This window comes from Nomascus leucogenys, chromosome 12 (assembly GCF_006542625.1).
Source record: "Nomascus leucogenys isolate Asia chromosome 12, Asia_NLE_v1, whole genome shotgun sequence".
NCBI classification, from domain to species: Eukaryota; Metazoa; Chordata; class Mammalia; order Primates; family Hylobatidae; genus Nomascus; species Nomascus leucogenys.
In genome coordinates, this window is record NC_044392.1 from 27,930,551 (window position 1) to 27,951,210 (window position 20,660).

At 40.3% G+C, this 20,660-nt stretch overlaps 1 protein-coding gene across 1 annotated transcript in view; it reads right to left on the reverse strand.

The window, feature by feature from the left end:
* The window catches only part of DARS2 (aspartyl-tRNA synthetase 2, mitochondrial), a 34,241-nt gene that overhangs the window by 10,332 nt on the left and 3,249 nt on the right, over positions 1-20,660 (reverse strand). The window contains exons 3-12 of the mRNA XM_003258898.4: positions 20,251-20,317; positions 17,654-17,755; positions 16,764-16,859; positions 14,399-14,522; positions 13,378-13,424; positions 11,486-11,592; positions 10,277-10,346; positions 8,635-8,814; positions 7,218-7,325; positions 2,932-2,994 (exon numbers count right to left, since the gene is read on the reverse strand). Coding sequence (XP_003258946.1) covers positions 2,932-2,994; positions 7,218-7,325; positions 8,635-8,814; positions 10,277-10,346; positions 11,486-11,592; positions 13,378-13,424; positions 14,399-14,522; positions 16,764-16,859; positions 17,654-17,755; positions 20,251-20,317 — 964 coding nt within the window. The remainder of the gene's footprint in view (positions 1-2,931; positions 2,995-7,217; positions 7,326-8,634; positions 8,815-10,276; positions 10,347-11,485; positions 11,593-13,377; positions 13,425-14,398; positions 14,523-16,763; positions 16,860-17,653; positions 17,756-20,250; positions 20,318-20,660) is intronic.

A 20,660-nucleotide genomic window follows, 5' to 3' on the forward strand; every position in this document is an offset into this window, starting at 1 on the left:
TAGGAAGTTACTTGATTACATACTCCAACACAAAAAAGAAAGAGGAAAACCTGGGATCCAGAATGGGTGGCTTCAACTCAGAAAAAAATGAAGAAAAGGGCGGGGCGCGGTGGCTCACGCCTGTAATTCCAGCACTTTGGGAGGCCGAGGCGGGCGGATCACGAGGTCAGGAGATCGAGACCATCCTGGCTAACACAGCGAAACCTCGTCTCTACTGAAAATACAAAAAAATTAGCCGGGTGTGGTCGTGGGAGCCTGTAGTCCCAGCTACTCAGGAGGCTGAGGCCTTCGGCGTGAACCTGGCAGGCCGAGCTTGCAGTGAGCCGAGATCGCACCACCGCACTCCAGCCTGGGCGACGGAGCGAGACTCCGTCTCAAAAACAAAACAAAACAAAATGAAAAAAACAAAACAAACAAAACGTTCAGAAAGAGCTGTGCAGAAGGTACAGAGTAACTAGGTGAGGTCTGTATATGTGAGCCTCATCTCTCATCACAGGAAGTTAACAAGGTTTAAATGAATTAAGTAAAAAGAAAAAAAGGTATGTAGAGATATTTCCAAAAACAGAGATACTCTGGCAGAATACTAGGATGGATGGGGCAGGCTAGAGCAAATGATTATTGCATTTCATTATTAATGCTTCTTTATTTTTTGAACCATGTGTATGCCATATGTTGTTAAAAACACATAAGATCTTCTAAAAGCAATTAGAAGCCAAATCAAGTTAAAACATTCATAAAAAATAGTAGTAGTAGTACCCATTTCTTATATAAAAATTCAGGAAATTGGGAAAGAAAAAGAAAACAGGAGAAGAAAGAGAAGAATGAAAGAAGAAAATGTAGTAATAGTCCCATCAACTGAAGGCTTATTTCCTGGTCCTATGGTTCTTAGATGCAGATTTTATATACTAATAAAATAAAAATAACCAAAATTGGAAGATAAAGGGTTGCCAATTTTTAATTTTATAAAGAAAAGGCATATTTCATCCCCCCGCCACCCCCACTGCCAACAGAGAAAAAAAGGATAGTTCTTTAAATTTGTTTAACTTTATGAAAAGCTTGTTATATTGCCCTGACTTTTCTGATCTTGTCTCAACACATTTTGGAAACCACTATCCTAATCTTTTTCTCTTATATAAAAATCTACTTATTGTTTGTTGTGCTTGAGGTATGAGGAAATGGTGGTAGTAGAGGTAGGTAGTCCATTTTCAATATACAAATATAGTGTTTTTACATGGTTATAATCAGTATAAATATAATCCTATATCCTCCTTTTCTTACATATCATTATAAGAGCATTTTTCCTCTATTAAGTCTTAGAAAACAAGATTTTAAAAAGGAACTTTAATACTAATTCCTTTGATTATATCATAATTTAATTACTCCCATATGGTTTCATTTTATTCCTGTTATCATACCTAAGATTCTTTCCTTTTTTTTTGAGACAGGGTCTCACTGTGTCACCCAGGCTGGAGTGCAGTGGCGTGAACACAGCTCACTGCAGCCTCGAACTCCTGGGCTCAAGTGATCCTCCCACCTCAGCCTCTCAAGTAGTTGGGATGACAGGTGTGTGCCACCATGCCCAGCTAATTTTTTTTCTGTTTTTGTAGAGACGAGGTCTCACTATGTTGCCCAGGCTCATCTCAAACTTCTGGGCTCCAGTGATACTCCTACCTTGGGCTCCCAAAGTGCTGGGATTACAGGTATGCACTTCCGTGCCTGGCTGGATCTTTTATTTTTTTTAGAGACAGGGTCTCACTCTGTCACCCAGGCTAGAATGCAGTGGCATGATCATAGCTCACTGCAGCCTTGAACTCCTGGGCTTGTGATTCTCCTGCCTCAGTCTCCCAAGTAGTGGGACTACAGACATGTGCCACTATGCCCAGCTAATATTTATTTATCTAGAGACTGAGTCTTGCTCTGTGGCCAGGCTGTAGTGCAGTGCGTGATCTCAGCTCACTGCAACCTCCACCTCCTGCGTTCAAGTGATTCTCCTGCATCAGCCACTCAAAGTAGCTGGGATTACAAGTGAGCACCACCACACCCGGCTAACTTTTTGCATTTTTTTTTTTGAGACAGAGTCTTGCTCTGTCGCCCAGGCTGGAGTGCAGTGGCACAATCTCGGCTCACTGCAGGCTCTGCCTCCTGGGTTCACGCCATTCTCCTGCCTCAGCCTCCGGAGTAGCTGGGACTACAGGCCCCCACCACCACGCCCAGCTAATTTTTTTGTATTTTTAGTAGAGACGGGGTTTCACCGTGTTAGCCAGGATGGTCTCAATCTCCTGACCTCGTGATCTGCCTGTCTCGCCCTCCCAAAGTGCTGGGATTACAGGCGTGATCCACCACGCCCGGCCAATTTTTTTTATTTTTAGTAGAGATGGGGTTTCGCCATATTGGCCAGATTGGTCTCAAACTCCTGACCTCAAGTGATCCGCCTGCCTTGGCTTCCTAAAGTGCTGGGATTACAGGTGTGAGCCACCGCACCCAGTCCAATTTTTTTTTCGAGATGGAATCTTGCTCTGATGCCTAGGCTGCAGTGCAGTGGCTCGATCTCAGCTCACTGTAGCCTCGACCTCCAGGCTCAGGTCATTCTCCCACCTCAGCTTCCTAAGTAGCTGGGACTAGGGGTGCAACTGGGCAGCATAGTGGCCTGAGCCTGCAGTCCTAGCTACTTGAGAGAAAGAGGCAGGAGCATTGCTTGAGCCTAAGAAATCAAGGCAGCAGTGAGCTATTATGGCACCACTGCACTCTAGCCTGGGCGACAGAATAAGACTGTATCTTCAAAATAAATATATAAATAAAATAAAAAGTAAATAAAAGCAGAAGAATGATCTGAAATAACAAGATGCTCAAAACTAATGATAATGATAGTTAATAATAGTTAAAAATATTGAATCTCTATAAGAAAAAAAACTGCTCTAATTAACTCCTTACCTGATTAAAATGGTGAGCTGCAAATTTTCTAATGGATTCGATGTCTTTCCTTTTTAAGTATTTCTGATGAAAGAAAAATCAAAGTAAACTTGTCAGTATGACACTTAGCTTCATAAACATGGTTATGCGATCAAATGACAAATATATTTTGTGTCTTTCTATTACAATAGTAAGATTTAATAAAAATTCAATGTCTGGGCTGGGCACGGTGGCTCATGCCTGTAATCCCAGGACTTTGGGAGGCCGAGGCGGGTGGATTGCTTGAAAGTTGGGAGTTCGAAACCAGCCTGACCAACATGGTGAAACCCCGTCTCTACTAAAAATACAATAATTAGTCAGGTGTGGTGGCAGGTGCCTGTAATCCCAGCTACTCGGGAGGTTGAGGCAGGACAATCACATGAAACCAGGAGGCAGAGGCTGCAGTGAGCCGAGATTGTGCCACTATACTCCAGCCTGGGTAACAAAGTGAGATTCTGTCTCAAAAAAAAAAAAAAAAAAAAAAAAAAAAAAATCCAATTTCTGCTACCAAATGACACATTTTTAAAGCTTGTTATAGTGGCTATTTTTTCCAGTTACGCAGCTTTTTTTTTTTTTTTTTTGTGATGGAGTCTAGCTCTGTCACCCAGGCTGGAGTACACTGGCGTGATCTCGGCTCACTGAAACCTCCACCTCCCAGGTTCAAGTGATTCTCCTGCTTCAGCCTCCCAAGTAGCTGGGATTATAGGTGCCCGCCACCACACCCTGCTAATTTTTGTATTTTTAGTAGAGATGGGATTTCACCATGTTGGCCAGGCTGGTCTTGAACTCCTGACCTCACGTGATCTGCCCACCTCGGCCTCCGCAAGTGCTGCGATTACAGGTGTGAGCCACCACGCTGGGCATGCAGCTCTTATTGGAAATAGCTGTGAATGTATTCCACAGAAGACCCTCTATATCTAATATGCAGGATAAATGTTCAACATGAATGTCTACAACTGAATTGTGAAAGAAAACTTTCAGATCAATAAAAGGATTCAGAATTTGATTATTTGAGGTTTCTTAAAATTCTTTCTTTTTTGAAATTATCTCAATGTCTTTCAAGTGAGACATTATGGTTATCATGTTATATAACTTTGAAATGATCCAAACACTTACACAGTTTGATGTTTTGGGGTGTATTCCTCCTCCTTTCGAGAGCATGATGTTTTATCAGATCCCCTATGTGAGAACTTCGAGTGAACTCCCTCTTCCCCCCAGGAATGTTACCTCAAACCTTATCATAACCCCCATCTGTGAATTACTGACCTCAACTACTGGACTTCAAAAATACATATAAACTTAAGAGTTCCACAGACACTTTGATAGCACATGCTGTGACTGGCTATACTCCGTCAACGGCTTCTCCTACAGCCAAGAGATGGGTGATACTCTGTTAGTCTTGGAGCTAATCTCTGAAGCCTTGCCCACCCACACTGGCACTGCCCTCTAGCATCGAGGGACCTTAGGTGCAGTCTATACTGTGGTGGTCAAACCAGCTTCTCCCAAGAACAGCTCATATAAGAGTACACCTCAAACTTTAATTAGACTTTACTTTCCCCAGAGGACTACTTCCATCTTAATAGAGCAAGTGGACTTTAATAATTTTGGAACTCACTCGCTATGTGATTAATGCACCTCAGCTACTGAGTGTTTTCCCTGTGAGGATTGTTCATGTTAGTCTCTCTTTTTTTTTTTTTTTTTTTTTTGAGATGGAGTCTCACTCTGTTGCCCAGGCTGGAGTGCAATGGTGCGATCTCAGATCACTGCAACCTCCGCCTCCCGGGTTCAAGTGATTCTCCTGCCTCAGCCTCCCAAGTAGCTGGGACTACAGGTGTGTGCAACCACACCTGGCTAATTTTTTATATTTTAGTACAGACATGGTTTCACCATATTGGCCAGGCTGGTCTCAAACTCCTGACCTCGTGATCTGCCTGCCTCGGCCTCCCAAAGTGCTAGGATTACAGGCATTAGCCACTGTGCTTGGCCCTTATTCTCTCTCTCTTTTAAGCATTGTGAACCTAAGAAAAAATTTTCTTTGTATGGCAATAAACCATGTGATTTGTGAAATCATACTTTAACCATCTTATTTCTACCATATGCCATGCATCATTAACTATATTAATGTGGCATTTAACTAGGTAAGGGAGGTATAAAAAGATGAAAACATGATCCACACTCCTGCAGTTCTTATATCTACTTGAGAAAGAACAAACTTGAAATGGTGTAAATAATGATAGGCAAAATATCATACTGAGCTTACTTGAACATATTTCTTATGACTGGACTAGAGTATGGACAATAAATTGCATTTTTTTTTTTTTTTTAAGATGGAGTGTTGCTCTGTTGCTCAGGCTGGAGTGCAATGGTGTGATCTCGTGCTCACTGCAACCTCTGCCTACTGGGCTCAAGTGATTCTCCTGCCTCAGCCTCCCAGGTAGCTGAGATTACAGGCACCCACCACAAGCTAATTTTTAAATTTTTAGTACAGATAGGGTTTCGCCATGTTGGCCAGGCTGGTCTCAAACTCCTGACCTCAAGTAATCCACCTGCCTTGGCCTCCCGAAGTGCTGGGATTACAGGTGTGGGCCACCGTACCCCGCATGACAATAAATTACTTTTTACTGAATATATGAAGTAAATAAAAAGTAATGAGAGGCCAGGCATGGTGGCTCACACCTGTAATCCCAGCATTTCGGGAGGCCGAGGTGGGTGGATCACCTGAGGTCAGGAGTTCGAGACCATCCTGGCTAATACAGTGAAACTCCATCTCTACTAAAAATACAAAGAAAACTTAGCCGGGCATGGTGGCACACACCTGGAGTCCCAGCTACTCAGGAGGCTAAGGCAGGAAAATCGCTCGAACTCAGGAGGCAGAGGTTGCAGTAAGCCAAGATTGGGCCGCTGCACTCCAGCCTGGGCAACAGAGCAAGACTCACTCTCAAAAAAAAAAAAAAAAAAAAAAGAAAGTAATGAGACTGAGCTCCTGAGTTCTTACTCCATTCTGAATATACTGCTTACGTATCCAAATGAGTATAGACTTTCAAAATCATCATCGTATTTAAAATATAACTGGAATGCTTCTTATGAAATTATTTTTAAAGCAGATGTACTACCTACAGAAAAGAGACGTGTACCATTGCTTTAGAGTCAGTGCTTGCTCAGCCCAACCATTCTTTCTCTCTCTTCTACTCCCACTTCTTTCCCTTCCTTTTCGCTTATTTAGCTCCATCTCCTTTTATTTCCCTGTTATTAATGCAACTGAGATGAGAACTCTCAGAAGATAAAGAATCAACATGCAATGGCCATGCTGGCACTGATACAGGGCTAAGAGACAGACAGACAACCGAGGCTGCAGACAGAATACTACGTATTATTTTATGCTCACATATTATCCACAATGAAGTACAGGAGTACTTCATAGCATCGTTTATTTATTTATTTATTTTTGAGACAGGGTCTTGCTCTGTTATTCAGGTTAGAATGCAGTGGCACAATCATGGCTTACTGCAGCCTTGAACACTTTGCTTCAAGTGATCCTCTGACCTCAACCTCCCGAATAGCTGGGACTACAGGTGTGAGCCACCACGCCAGGTAAATTTTTGTAGAGACGAGGTCTGTGTTCCTCAGGCTGGTCTCGAACTCCTGAGCTTAAGCAATTCTCCTGCCTTGACCCCCCACAGTGTTGGCATTATAGGCATGAGCTACCATGCCTGGCTGATAGCATTGTTTAAAGGGGGGAAAAAAAAAGAAAAAAGAAAAACACCCTGGATCTGGAATGTAAACTCACATTCATAAGATTTTATTGTTCTCTACTTACGGTTTTAGAAATACTTTTAGACTCTGTATAAAAATACCTATTTTGTTTTTTTCAAACACAGTTTTGCTCTTATTGCCCAGGCTGGAATGGTATGATCTCAGCTCACTGCAACCTCCGCCTCCCAGGTTCAAGCAATTCTCCTGCCCCAGCCTCCTGAGTAGCTGGGACTACAGGCACATGCCACCACGCCTGACTAATTTTTTGTATTTTTTAGTAGAGATGGGGTTTCACCATGTTGGCCAGGCTGGTCTTGAACTCCTGACCTCAAGTGATCCACACACCTCGACCTCCCAAAGTGCTAGGATTACAGGTGTGAGACACCACGCCCAGCAAAAATCCCTATTTTTATTTAAAAAGAATTGTTCTTTCTGAAGTTTAAATATGACAGTATTGAACAAAGCTACTTCCAAAGCATACATTCTAGAGAAACATAAAACTGTACTTCACTTACTGCTCCTTCAGGGATACATATGGCTTTCACAGTTCCATGGGGCTTACTAAGTGCATCTTGAAGAAATCCAATCTCTGTGTTTCTAAACATATCACTGATATCTATAATCTGGAAAATGGGTAACAAAAAGAGATAACTAAATATGAAGTAATTTTTATCTGAAAACACGTTACAAACATTTTAAAGAATAGATCTTGATAATTTAACATTTATAGAATACATTCAAAGAGTGTTTACCATGGGTTAAGCAATATGACCAGTGTTTTACATATACTCATTCATTTCATATGAGGTTAGCACTCTTTATTATCCCTATTTCATAGATGAAACCAAGACACAGAAATAAGGAACTTGCCCAAGATGGCATAGCTAGTAAGTGGCAGAGTCAGAATTTAACCCAAGCAGTCTGACTTAAGAACCAGATTAAGATTCCAGGCTTGGCGCAGAGGCTCACACCTATAATCTCAGAACTTTGGGAGGCTGAGGCGGGCAGATCACCTGAGGTCAGGAGGTCAGCCTGGCCAACATGGCAAAACCCCATCTCTACTAAAAATACAAAAATTAGCCAGTGTGGTGGTATGCGCCTGTAGTCCCAGCTACTCGGGAGGCTGAGGCAGGAGAATCGCTTGAACCCAGGAGGCCGAAGTTGCAGTGAGCCAAAATCTTACCACTGCACTCCAGCCTGGGCAACAGGGTGAGACTCCGTCTCAAAAAAATACAAAAAAAGAACCACTATTCCATATTACAAACGAAGAAACAAGAAGTAGTTGAGTTGGCAGCTATAAGTTGGTAGTTATGACTTTTTGTGTATTATATTTTTTTCATTCTAAGAATTGAGCACTGACTATTCAGACCAGGCAGGACTCAATTTCTAAAGAATGTGCACTGAGAACTGAGATATAGAAATGTCACCAGCATTACAGGGATCAAGGGATATTGCTCTTTAAGAGCAAACAAGTAGAGGCCTGGTAATGAAACTGTTCTATATAAATTCTACCCCTGCCTTAAATACTTACAGATATTAATAATTTGAATAAACATTGTCATATGTTTGAGCTTTTTATGGACCAAGGAAACTTAGTAACTCCTTGGCTTTAAAGAAAACTGAAAAGGAAAGAATAGTTATTTTTTCTTTCAAGTTACCATTCATATCCATATAATCAATAACTTGCAAGTAATAAAAACTTTATGGCAAGAATCTTGCTCTTGGAAATGGATCTTGGAACATGATAGATAGAAAGCACTGTATTGCTAACATGCTATTATTCTCTCTTGCCCTAGCTCTGTAACAATGAAGGTAACAAGGTAACAACAAAAATATCATCTAACAGTGTGTAACACTTGTCAATTTCAAAGTGGTTTAAAAAGACTGCAGGATTATTTGGGGACAGAGTCCTAGAAAAGTGAAGATAAGTACCTTTATTCCAAAGCGAGTGTCAGGTTTATCAGTTCCATAGGTGGCCAGCGCCTCAGCAAAAGTCATAGTAGGAAAAGGAATAACCACAGGATCTTTGTCATTGGGCCAGGCATACTGGAGCAAACCCTCAATTAAACTCTGGATCCCAGTCTGGTCTACAAAAGACATCTCTATGTCAATCTGAAACCAAAGTAACATATGGAAACTAATTTAGCCACAATGTATACACGTTTATATATTTTTCTGCTTTCAAGTTACTATAGAATTTTGCACATAAATAATACATGCAGAGGGTATAAATATTATTGTACATCTCTTTTATGTCAGACACTGTGCTAATGGCCTTACATACATTAACTTGCTTAGTTCCCACAACTATTTCATGGCTGAAGGCTCAGAGAACTAAGTTACTTATTTGCATATGTGCAATTAGTAAGCAGCGAAGCTACATCTGATCCCATGTCTGTCCAACTCCAAAGCTCATAATTTTTTCACTTCAACACATGATTAAAATGCTATTGGCCAGGCGCAGTGGCTCACGCCTGTAAACCCAGCACTTTGGGAGGCCAAGGTGGGTGGATCACGAGGTCAGGAGATCCAGACCATCCTGGCCAACATGGTCAAACCCCGTCTCTAATACAAACACAAAAAATTAGCTGGGCATGGTGGCACGCATCTGTAGTCCCAGCTACTTGGGAGGCTGAGGCAGTTGAATTGCTTGAACCTGAGTGGCAGAGGCTGCAGTGAGCCGAGACCACGCCATTGCACTCCAGCCTGGGAGACAGAGTGAGACTCTGTCTCAAAAAATAGAATAAAATAAATAAAATAAAATAAAATAAAATAAAATAAAATGCTATCATACAGAAAGCAAATCATAAGGCCGGGCGCGGTGGCTCACGCTTGTAATCCCAGCACTTTGGGAGGCCGAGGCGGGCGGATCACGAGGTCAGGAGATCGAGACCACGGTGAAACCCCGTCTCTACTAAAAATACAAAAAATTAGCCGGGCGTGGTGGCGGGTGCCTGTAGTCCCAGCTACTCGGAGAGGCTGAGGCAGGAGAATGGCGTGAACCCGGGAGGCGGAGCTTGCAGTGAGCCGAGATTGCGCCACTGCACTCCAGCCTAGGTGACAGAGCAAGACTCCGTCTCAAAAAAAAAAAAAAAAAAAAAAAAAAAAAAAAAAAAAAAAAAAAAAAAAGAAAGCAAATCATAATAGCTTTGGTAAGTCCACATATTAGATTAAAATATCAATATATAAAATTATTCATTCTTAATATATAAGAGATTTGTTTTAAAGACTTTATCATGAACATTAGAACACTTTAGGAATTTCTGGCATTCCTTAGTTGCTGACCACATTCTTTATGAAAAGGACACATGCTCATTTTGGCAGCACATATACTAAAATTTGAATGACAGTGTGGCCCCTGTGCTATCCAAGGAAAGAAAAAAATTTTAAAAAGGACACATGAAATGAATAAAAAAATGAATAATTAGTTTCTCAACTGCAGGTGAGTTTAATTAAGTATCTGATGGATAAAATGTAATGAGAAGTAAAGTATTAATACTGCACTGGTTTTGAAAATACTATTTTCAAAATAGTAAGCCTGAATTTTAAGAAACAAGTGAATATAACTTTGTACCTGAGTAAACTCAGGCTGTCTGTCTGGTCTTGAACCTTCATCTCGATAACAACGGGCAACCTGAAAATATCTACAATTGAGAAACAGCATTAATTGAGTTATGATTCTAGGAAGGCATACACACTTTTCCCCAAAAGTTTAAAGCAATGCAAGCTATAAAACAATGATACTGAAAAAATGTAAGAAGGGCCGGGCATGGTGGCTCATGCCTGTAATCCCAGCACTTTGGGAGGCCAAGACGGGCAGATCATGAGGTCAGGTGTTCAAGACCAGCCTGGCCAACATGGTGAAACCCTGTCTCTACTAAAAATACAAAAATTAGCTGGGCGCAGGTGGCGTGTGCCTGTAATCCCAGTTACTCGGGAGGCAAAGGCAGGAAAATCACTTCAACCAGGGAGGCGGAGGTTGCAGTGAGCCGAGATCGTGCCATTGTACTCCAGCTTGGGTGACAGAGCAAGACTCTGTCTCAAAAAAAAAACAAGTAAGAAATACTTTTATTTTTTATGACGCTTTAATTGAATTAGATATACAGCTGACCTATGAGAAGTTAACTATTCTATATATTGTTTTCAAAATAAACACTGGCACCTCTGGATATTCATGTAATAGACTAGCATGCAAATCAGTCCATGCCAGCTCTTTTTATTAAAATTTTTTTTTAGTCCATGCTTCTTCATATATACTCTTTTGCTTTGGCCAAAGTGAAATACTTACTGTGCCATGGATACACTTGAGACTTTCTGTGCTATGCCATTCCAACTCTCATCTTCACCTGCTGAAATGTAGCTCTGTCCTCAAAGATCTAGCTCACAAAGTTTTCTGTATTTCCTCAAACAGTATAATTTTAAAGCTCTTAACACCTAACTTGCAAATCTCAATACATTTACATTTGGTTTATATCACAGTTGGTTTTATTCATTATCCTATTCTGGCTTACTAGCCTTAACACCTTGAGAGTAGAACCTATTCTTTTTTTTTTTTTTTTTTAAATCCCCTCTCACATCTACTACCATAGAGCTTTGTACATAGTGGCCACCCAATAAACCTTTAATAAAGGATGACTACAAATTATGAGGGCATTTTATAAGTATTCTCCAAATTCTCATAAATTTTCTATCCTTCTCTTGAGAACAGAGAGGATTTTGTGTTTCCTTTTTTCCCTTTTTCTCTTTTCCTTTTCTGACAACTGCTAGCATAAAAAAAGCTCACCTGTCTAAACCGCCAACCATCAGAAGTTGCTTAAACTGTTGAGGACTCTGAGGGAGAGAATAAAACTTTCCAGGTTCCCTGGATGGTACTAAAAACTCTTTGGCACCCTTTCAGAGAGAGAGAGAGAGAGAGAGAGAGAAGACAGATTATTAAAACACAAAAACAAACCCAAAGTATAACTGACTAGTAGAAGTTGTTACTTCAGTTTATCAATGAATGACTAAAGAACAAAGTTCCTACAATGACAGAGATAATTTGCTTATCTTTGAGTCCCTAAAAAGACTTGCACATAGTAGGCTTTAAACACCATTGTATACGGTAGGTGTTAAGTTTATGCTTGCGGAATTGAATTTCCAATTGTTACTAGATGAATGAATTTTGTGTATCATTTCCTATCCAAGTAATTCTTAATTGCATTTCCAAATTAAACTGTAGTTTTATAATTCCATAGACTGTATAAATCGAGTAAATATTAATGTTTAGAAATGTCATTTTTTTTTTTTTTTGAGACAGAATCTTGCTCTTGTCACCCAGGCTGGAGTGTGATGGCACAATCTCGGCTCACTGCAACCTCCTCCTCCCGGGTTGAAGTGATTCTCCTGCCTCAGCCTCCCGAGTAGCTGGGATTATAGGCACCTGCCACCACCATGCCCTGCTAATTTTTGTATTTTTAGTAGAGACGGGGTTTCGCCATGTTGGCCAGGCTGGTCTTGAACTCCTGACCTCGTGATCTGCTTGCCTTGGACTTCCTCCCAAAGTGCTGGGATTATAGGTGAGAGCCACTGCGCCTGGCCAAAAAATGTCAAATTTTAATATATAAGAGATTTGTTCTTTAAAATAATTTTTTTTTTCTTTAGGGTCTTTAAGACAAGAGATACGGTCTTATTGCCCAAGCTGGTCTTGAACTCCTGGGATCAAGACATCCTCCTTGCTTCAGCCTCCCAAAGTACTAAGACTACATGTGTGAGCCACCGTGCCCGGCCAAGAGATTTGTTCTTAAAGAAGCAATTAATTGGCTGGGCGCGGTGGCTCACACCTGTAATCCCAGCACTTTGGAAGGCTGAGGCGGGTGGATCACCTGAGGTCAGGATTTCGAGACCAGCCAGGCCAACATGGCAGAACCCTGTCTCTACTAAAAAAATACAAAAATTAGCCAGGTGTGGTGGCGCATGCCTGTAGTCCCAGCTACTTGGGAGGCTGAAGCAGGAGAATCACTTGAATCCAGTAGGCGGATTCAGGTGACAGAACGAGACTGTCTAAAAAAACAAAAACAAAAACAAAAAATACCAATTTATTAATGATTACATCTATAAAACTCAAATGAGACTGGGCAAGGTGGCTCACACCTGTAATCTCAGCACTTTGGGAGGCCGAGGCGGGCGGATCATTTCAGGTCAGGTGTTCGAGACCAGCCTGGCCAACATGGTGAAACTCCGTCTCTACTAAAGTAAATACAAAAGTTAGCCGGGCATGGTGGTGCATGCCTGTAATCCCAGCTACTCAGGAGGCTGAGCCATGAGAATCTCTTGGATCCAGTAGGCAGAGGTTGCAGTGAGCTGAGATCATGCCACTCCACTCCAGCCTGGGTGATGGAGTGAGACCGTCTCAAAAAAAAAAAAAAAAAAAACCCCAAAACAAACCAAAAAAAAAACAAACAAAAAATCTCAAAGGAAAGAAAATTTATGTGGAATAAAATGATTCTGACTCAAAATACCCAAATAATTTTCTCAATTCTTCAGAAAAACCTAGTTAATATGACCATCCTGAGGCAGTAAATAAATAAAATAAAAAATAAAGTAAATAAAATAAACCAAGTGAATATAAAAGCAAAGCAGTCTAGCTTTATAACTAATAGGACATTATTAATAGACTGATTGAAGGAATATACATACCCCTGGGGTCCTCTTAAACAACGTGGGGGTTTCTATATCCACAAACCCTAAAAAGAGAGAAACATTATCACTTAGTAGACAGGAATGTGAAATTTGTCAAATATCATGTCCACAATATAGTACAACAAATCTGAGGCTTCCCTTTAATTAAGAATTTTAGCTGAAATAAGCTACCAAGCCTACTGGTGCTGGTTTCTACAAATCTAAGAAGGAAGCTGAAGATTTTCATAAATACTATTCTGTTCATAAAGCATACTGTTCACATAAAATAATTCTAAATATTTAATGGATTCTTGTCTACTGAACTATTCTGATTTTTTAAATGTTCTGTTAGTGTAGAAATAACACAAATATAGCAGAAAAAGTCCAGGACTGAATGAGATGTCTACTTTAATTCACATGACATTTTTGAGCTCCCAATAAGTGATGTATGCACATGATAAAGAATTAAGGAAACTGGCTGGGTATCATGGTTCATGCCTGTAATCCCAGCACTTTGGGATGGTTAGGTGGGAGGATTGCTTAAACCCGGAAGTTTGAGACTAGCCTGGGCAACATAATGAGACCCTGTCTCTACAAAAAATTTTAAAAAATTGGCTGGGTATGGTAGTGCATGTCTGTGGTCCTAGCTACTTGGGAAGGTGTGGCGGGAGGATCACTTGAGCCTAAAAGGTTGAGGCTGCAGTGAGTTGTGGTAATGCCACTGCATTCTAGCCAGAGCAAAACTCCGTCTCAAAAAAAAAAAAAGAAAACAAATCTTATAGAAAAAGCCAAAGGGCTGTCCTGCCTTTGATGATGATGGGAAATACTATAATACATTAATCAATGTAATAGCCACTATCATCTTTATCATCTTTAAAATAATGTTAACTTTTCTTCAAAAACTACATTACACATTGAGTGAATTCCAGACTTCTGGCAACATCTTGACCTCATGCTAAGGAAAGGATACAATAAAACTGCTGAATAAAATAGAAGAGATGCTACAAAGCTCCAAAGAGCATCTAGGCATTTCTCTTACCATGCAGATTACAGAGATATTCCCGCATTTTCATGACCATCTGGGACCTCAGTCGCAGGTTATACTGCATTTGGAAACTACGCAAGTCTAAGTAGCGATACTGCAACCGAAGAGCCTCTGTTTTCTAAAGAAGTTGAAAGATTTTTATATTTAAATATTTTTCAATATTAGAAAGGTATTATCTTTAGAAATAGAGTTTGAATTTTCAAAAATTTTAGCTCTGTCTTTAGTTTCTATCATCAAGTAGCCCACTGTATGCTGTTAATTCCTACAACTTCTAATTTTGTCATCAGTGCAGATTTTACATTTTTTTACTATTCATTATTATTAATATCACTCTTCACTGACTGAAATTTGCCTACTTTACTAAACATTTATCCATTAATTTAAGCCCATAGCGGATCACGAGGTCAGGAGATCGAGACCATCCTGGCTAACACAGTGAAACCCCGTCTCTACTAAAAATACAAAAAATTAGCCGGGCGAGATGGCGGGCGCCTGTAGTCCCAGCTACTCGGGAGGCTGAGGCAGGAGAATGGCGTGAACCCCGGGGGGCGGAGCCTGCAGTGAGCCGAGATCGCGCCATTGCACTCCAGCCTGGGCGACAGCGAGACTCTATCTCAAAAAAAAAAAAAAAAATAAGCCCATAGTTGAGTCTTGAAAAAAATTTAAAGATTTCAAAGATCTCTTAGAAAAATACACAGCACCATTATGCTGTATCTGGGCATGGTGGCATGTGCCTATAATCCCAGCTACTTGGGATGCTGAGGTGGGAGGATCACTTGAGCACAGGAGTTTGAGGCCAGCCTGGGCAACATAGCAAGACCCCATCTCCTAAAAAAAGATACACCAGAGTAGAAGATTCACCTGAATGGGATGCTGACTACAAGTGTAAAGAATGCAAGGGGACAGTGGATGGAATCTCCATGGTTGTACTAGTAGAAACAGTTTGCTTATTTTCTCTTTTTTTTTTTTTTTTTTGAGATGGAGTCTTGCTGTGTCACCCAGGCTGGAGTGCAGTGGCACGGTCTCGGCTCACTGCAACCTCTGCCTCCCGGGTTCAAGCGATTCTCCTGCCTCAGCCTCCCGAGTGGCTGGGACTACAGATGCCTGCCACCACGCCCAGCTAATTTTTGTATTTTTAGTAGAGACGGGGTTTCACCACATTGGCCAGGCTGGTCTTGAACTCCTGACCTTGTGATCCGCCTGCCTTGGCCTCCCAAAGTGCTGGGATTACAGGTGTGAGCCACCACACCCAGCCTAGTTTGCTTATTTTCAAGGGTACAAATCTCTGCATCCCTCTTTGTGCTGAAAACTTAGGAAATGCCTATAACTTCTCTTTTTGAATGCTCATCTGAGGAAAACTATATATTTTCTTTTTCAAAATAAGGTCAACTCTATAATTACATTGCTCTTTCTAATTAGATAATTAAGTATTGAGGGGCCAGGCGTGGTGGCTCATGCTTGTAATCCCAGCACTTTGGGAGGCCGAGGCGGGTGGATCACGAGGTCAGAAGATCGAGACCACGGTGAAACCCTGTCTCTACTAAAAATACAAAAAAAAAAAAAAATTAGCCGGGCGTGGTGGCAGGCGCCTATAGTCCCAGCTACTCGGAGAGGCTGAGGCAGGAGAATGGCGTGAACCCGGGAGGCGGAGCTTGCAGTGAGCCAAGATTATGCCATTGCACTCCAGCCTGGGCGACAGAGCGAGACTCCGTCTCAAAAAAAAAAAAAAAAAAAAAGATAATTAAGTATTGAGAACTTAAATGTAAGACTAATTGGCCATGAAATGAATTTAAAAATCCATTAATAGATCAGTTTAAAAATTAGGAATATATAAGTCTATAAACTGTGACAAAGCTGAAAATCATATGAGTGTATAGCTCCATCAACCCCTTAAACTTTGGCAAAGAACATTCTAAATTATGGTAATCCTATTTATATTTATATGCTTGGGAGGTCAAGAGTTGCTCTAAGCACACATTTTATCACTTAATAGATATAGGATTCCCCTGTCCCATTTGGTCATTTCTAAGCTAGACATAAATTTCCTTTCAAATGTTAAATAATAGCAACAAAAAACTTGAATAATATAACACCTCAAGTTTTAAAGAGAGAATCACATTTTAATCTGTCTGAAAAAACAGTCTAGGTATTTAGGGATTGCAACAGTTTATTGAACTGTCATTATTTCAGAACAGTGTGCCAAGAAGTTGTAGAACTAAGAGAACACTTCATGATGTGTCTACAATAAAATGTTTAATTTTGTAGAAGTTAAACTTTTCTTTAAAAACACTCTGAAAATACTTGACTAGTCATCAACATTTTCTAGATACTCTATTTTATTAATAACAGAGGATGGTACCTTCACAAAGTCCTTAATTTCAAAGGGCAGCTTCTTGCAGGCATTCAGAAGCTCAGCTGTTTTAACTTTGATTTCAATCTCACCTGTTGGCATTTTCTTAGAGAGTGAGAAAGGAAGTGTTTTAAAAATTACTCATCAGGATATACACAAAATACACATTTGTAGAACATATGCATTTATTTACATATGTAAAATGTGCAAAGTCCTTATAGTGTATAGTATAAAACATACATGTCTGTGCATGATTTTGACATTCTTATGCATATCTGTGGCCGATGTGTTCAGATATCAACAAACATCATGGCATATCCTTGCAGTTTGATACTTGGGAGGCTGAGGCAGGAGGATCACTTAAGCCCAGGAGTTCAAGACAAGCCTGGGTAATACTGCAAGACCACTGTCTTCAAAAAAAAAAAAAAAAAAAAAAAAAAAAAAAGGGCCAGGCACGGTGGCTCACACCTGTAATCCCGGCACTTTGGGAGGCTGAGATGGGCGGATCATGAGGTCAAGAGATGGTGACCATCCTGGCCAAGATGGTGAAACCCTCTCTCTACTAAAAATACAAAAATTAGCTGGGCGTGGTGGCACGCACCTGTAGTCCCAGATACTCGGGAGGCTGAGGCAGGAGAATCACTTGAACCCAGGAGGCAGAGGTTGCAGTGAGCCAAGATCGCGCCATTGTACTCCAGCCTGGAGACAGATCGAGACTTAGCATGCATATTTACATAGATGTGTTTGTTTGTAGTCAAGATTTTGAAATCTGTCAGTTCATTTGTAGAATTTATTCAACTTTAGTGCCTAATGTCCAGTCATATGTTGCCAGAATGTGTACACAGACAGTGCAAATGCATACAAGCAAAAATTACACAGATCTCTTCGAAACTACTTACTGGATTCTCTTGTCCTGCAGGACGGGAAATGACTGTACCAGACACTTGCACCACAGATTCCACAGGGGCTTCACATAAAATCTTCTTCACAGAGGCTGCCGACTACAGAACAAGGGGGAAAGAGTTCTGAGAAACAAATGAACTTACAGGAATCTTCAGTAATTGTAAGTAGATGGTTTAAAAAATGTCAATAGTCACAGCTTAATTACCATAAAGGCTGGGGCTGCTCCTTAATGACTTTATTACCAAATTTAGTAAAAATTACATCCCCATTTTGACTCTATATAATACAGCAAGTAAAACTATTAGTTAAGAGCTTTAAAAAAAATTTCCTTAAAGGAAAATAAGGATAAGAATGACTATCATTAGTGCAAACAAGTCCCACATACTTGAAAAGCAATTGTCTCCAGGGTTAGTCTTAGGGGCAGTTAAATCCAATAGCAATAATGGGTCAAAGTCAAAGGAGTTCTCCAGGGTTAGCTATACTCATCTCTGGATGTTGATCCCTAAAAGATAATTCATTGCTCTTTATTTATTTCAAAACTTAAGAGCTGAATAAATAATATTTTTCTTAGGCATACAAGCATTAGTAAAAATTACAATAGAAACCAACTTTGCCCAGTAAGTATGATGGAAGTTCTTTATTTTATCTAATTCTTTAATTTTAATTTTTTTTTTTTGACACAGGGTATTACTCTGGTTGCCCAGGCTGAAGTGCAGTGGTGCAATTTTGGCTCCCTTCAGCCTGAACCTCCTGGGCTCAGGTGATTCTCCCAACTCAGCCTCCCAAGTAGCTGGGACTACAGGCGCATGCCACCACACCCAGCTAATTTTTTGTGTTGTTATTTTTTTTGAGATGGAGTCGTGCTCTGTTGCCCAGGCTGGAGTACAGTGGTGCGATCTCGGCCCACTGCAACCTCTGCCTCCCGGGTTCTGAGTAGTTGGGGTTAAAGGCGCCCACCACCATACCCGGCTAAATTTTTGTATTTTTAGTAGAGACGGGGTTTCACTATGTTGTTGGTCAGGCTGCTCTTGAACTCCTGACCTCGAGATCCACCTGCCTCAGCCTCCCAAAAGTGCTGGGATTACAGGCATGAGCCACCGTGCCTGGCCAATTTTTTGTATTTTAGTAGAGACAAGGTTTCACTCTGTTGCCCAGGCTGCTGGTCTCAAACTCCTGTACTCAATCTGCTGGCCTCGGCCTCCCAGAGTGCTGGGATTACAGGTGTGAGCCACCGTGCCTGGCCTTGAATTTTTTAATTAAAAAAATTTTTTTTTCAGAATATTACTCTGTAATATTTTATCTAATTTCAATGGTAATTAAACTAAATACTTTTCTGAGCAGTTAGTACCTTCACATGGCTTCAAATTCAAAGAGTACAAAAAGATATAGTGAAAAGCTTCCTTCCCCCAGCAGCACCCAATGTTACCAGATATTTAGGTATCCTTCCAGAGACATTTTGTAACATATATACAAGCAAACACACACACACACACACAAATGTATATTCTGCATCCTTCCCCCAGTTTTTATACAGATGACAGCACTTAGAGTGCTGGAGTTTAACAGCTGCTCTTCTGTATACTCAAGAATACAGGATTCTTCAGTTAACAGTATTCCTTGGATTTTCTTTTTCCTATTAGAATAGAACTTCTTCATTCTTTTTTGTACGGCTGAGCAGAGTATCGTATTGTAAGAATATACATTATTTTTTAAGCCAGTCTCTTATTGGAGGACATCTGGGTGGTTCCAAATTTTTTTCTATTAAAAAGAATCCTGAAATGAATATCCTTGTACATATGTCATTTTATATCTGTATAAGTCTAGATATAATTTACCAGAAGTGAAATTAATGGCTCAAAGGATATATGCATTTATAGTTTTGATATTGCCAAATTGCTCTCCCTTCAGCTAGTGCCAATTTGTACTCCCTCCAGGTATTGAGCACCTGCTTTCCCAAACACAGTGTGTTGTCGATCTAATGTGTTAAAAATGACAATTACGGCCAGGCGCGGTGGCTCACGCTTGTAATCCCAGCACTTTGGGAGGCCGAGGCGGGCGGATCACGAGGTCAGGAGATCGAGACCACGGTGAAACCCCGTCTCTACTAAAAATACAAAAAATTAGCCGGGCGTGGTGGCGGGCGCCTGTAGCCTCAGCTACTCGGAGAGGCTGAGGCAGGAGAATGGCGTGAACCCGGGAGGCGGAGCTTGCAGTGAGCCGAGATCGCGCCACTGCACTCCAGCCTGGGCGAGAGAGCAAGACTCTGTCTCCAAAAAAAAAAAAAAAAAATGACAATTACATGCAGTTTTAATTCACATTTCTCTACCTATGAGTGAGGCTGGGCATACTTTCATTATGTCTACAAGCCATTTATATATTTTTTTCCTCTAAATTTTTTGTTCATATCCTGAGTTCCTAATTTTACTGGGTCACTGGTCTTTTTGCTATGTCTTAACATTGCTTATATTTTTCAGTTTTCATTAACAATAAACTTCTGAATTTAAAACCTCTAACATATTCATCTAACTACTTAGCTTACCCCAGCAATAGCATCAAAGAGGCTTTTAGATAATAACAAGAAATTTTCTATTACCTCATCCTGGGGAATGATAACTTGAACAAGCCCATCGAAATCTCTTAGGACCAAGAATGTGTTTTGCCTGATTAATGGGGGGAGGGGGGGAAAAAGAAACATTTTAAGATAAAATCTCTAAGTCTAAAGTTTAAGCATACAAAATAAAAAGCAAACAAAAATCCATGCAATTTTTCATGTTTCTTTTTTACAATTATAATTTTTCATGTTTTTTATAATTATGTACTTTCATTAGTTACATTCATGCAATTGTTATCTATGTAGCTCATTGACGAAAAAAGATTGTTTTTTATTTCAGTTTCAATTTTTATTGTCTACTTATCTGGTATATTAATCTTATACAGATGGCTTATTAATGAAAAATTATTATAGATAAACAATTAAAAGAAATTTCATTGGCTTAAGTCCTT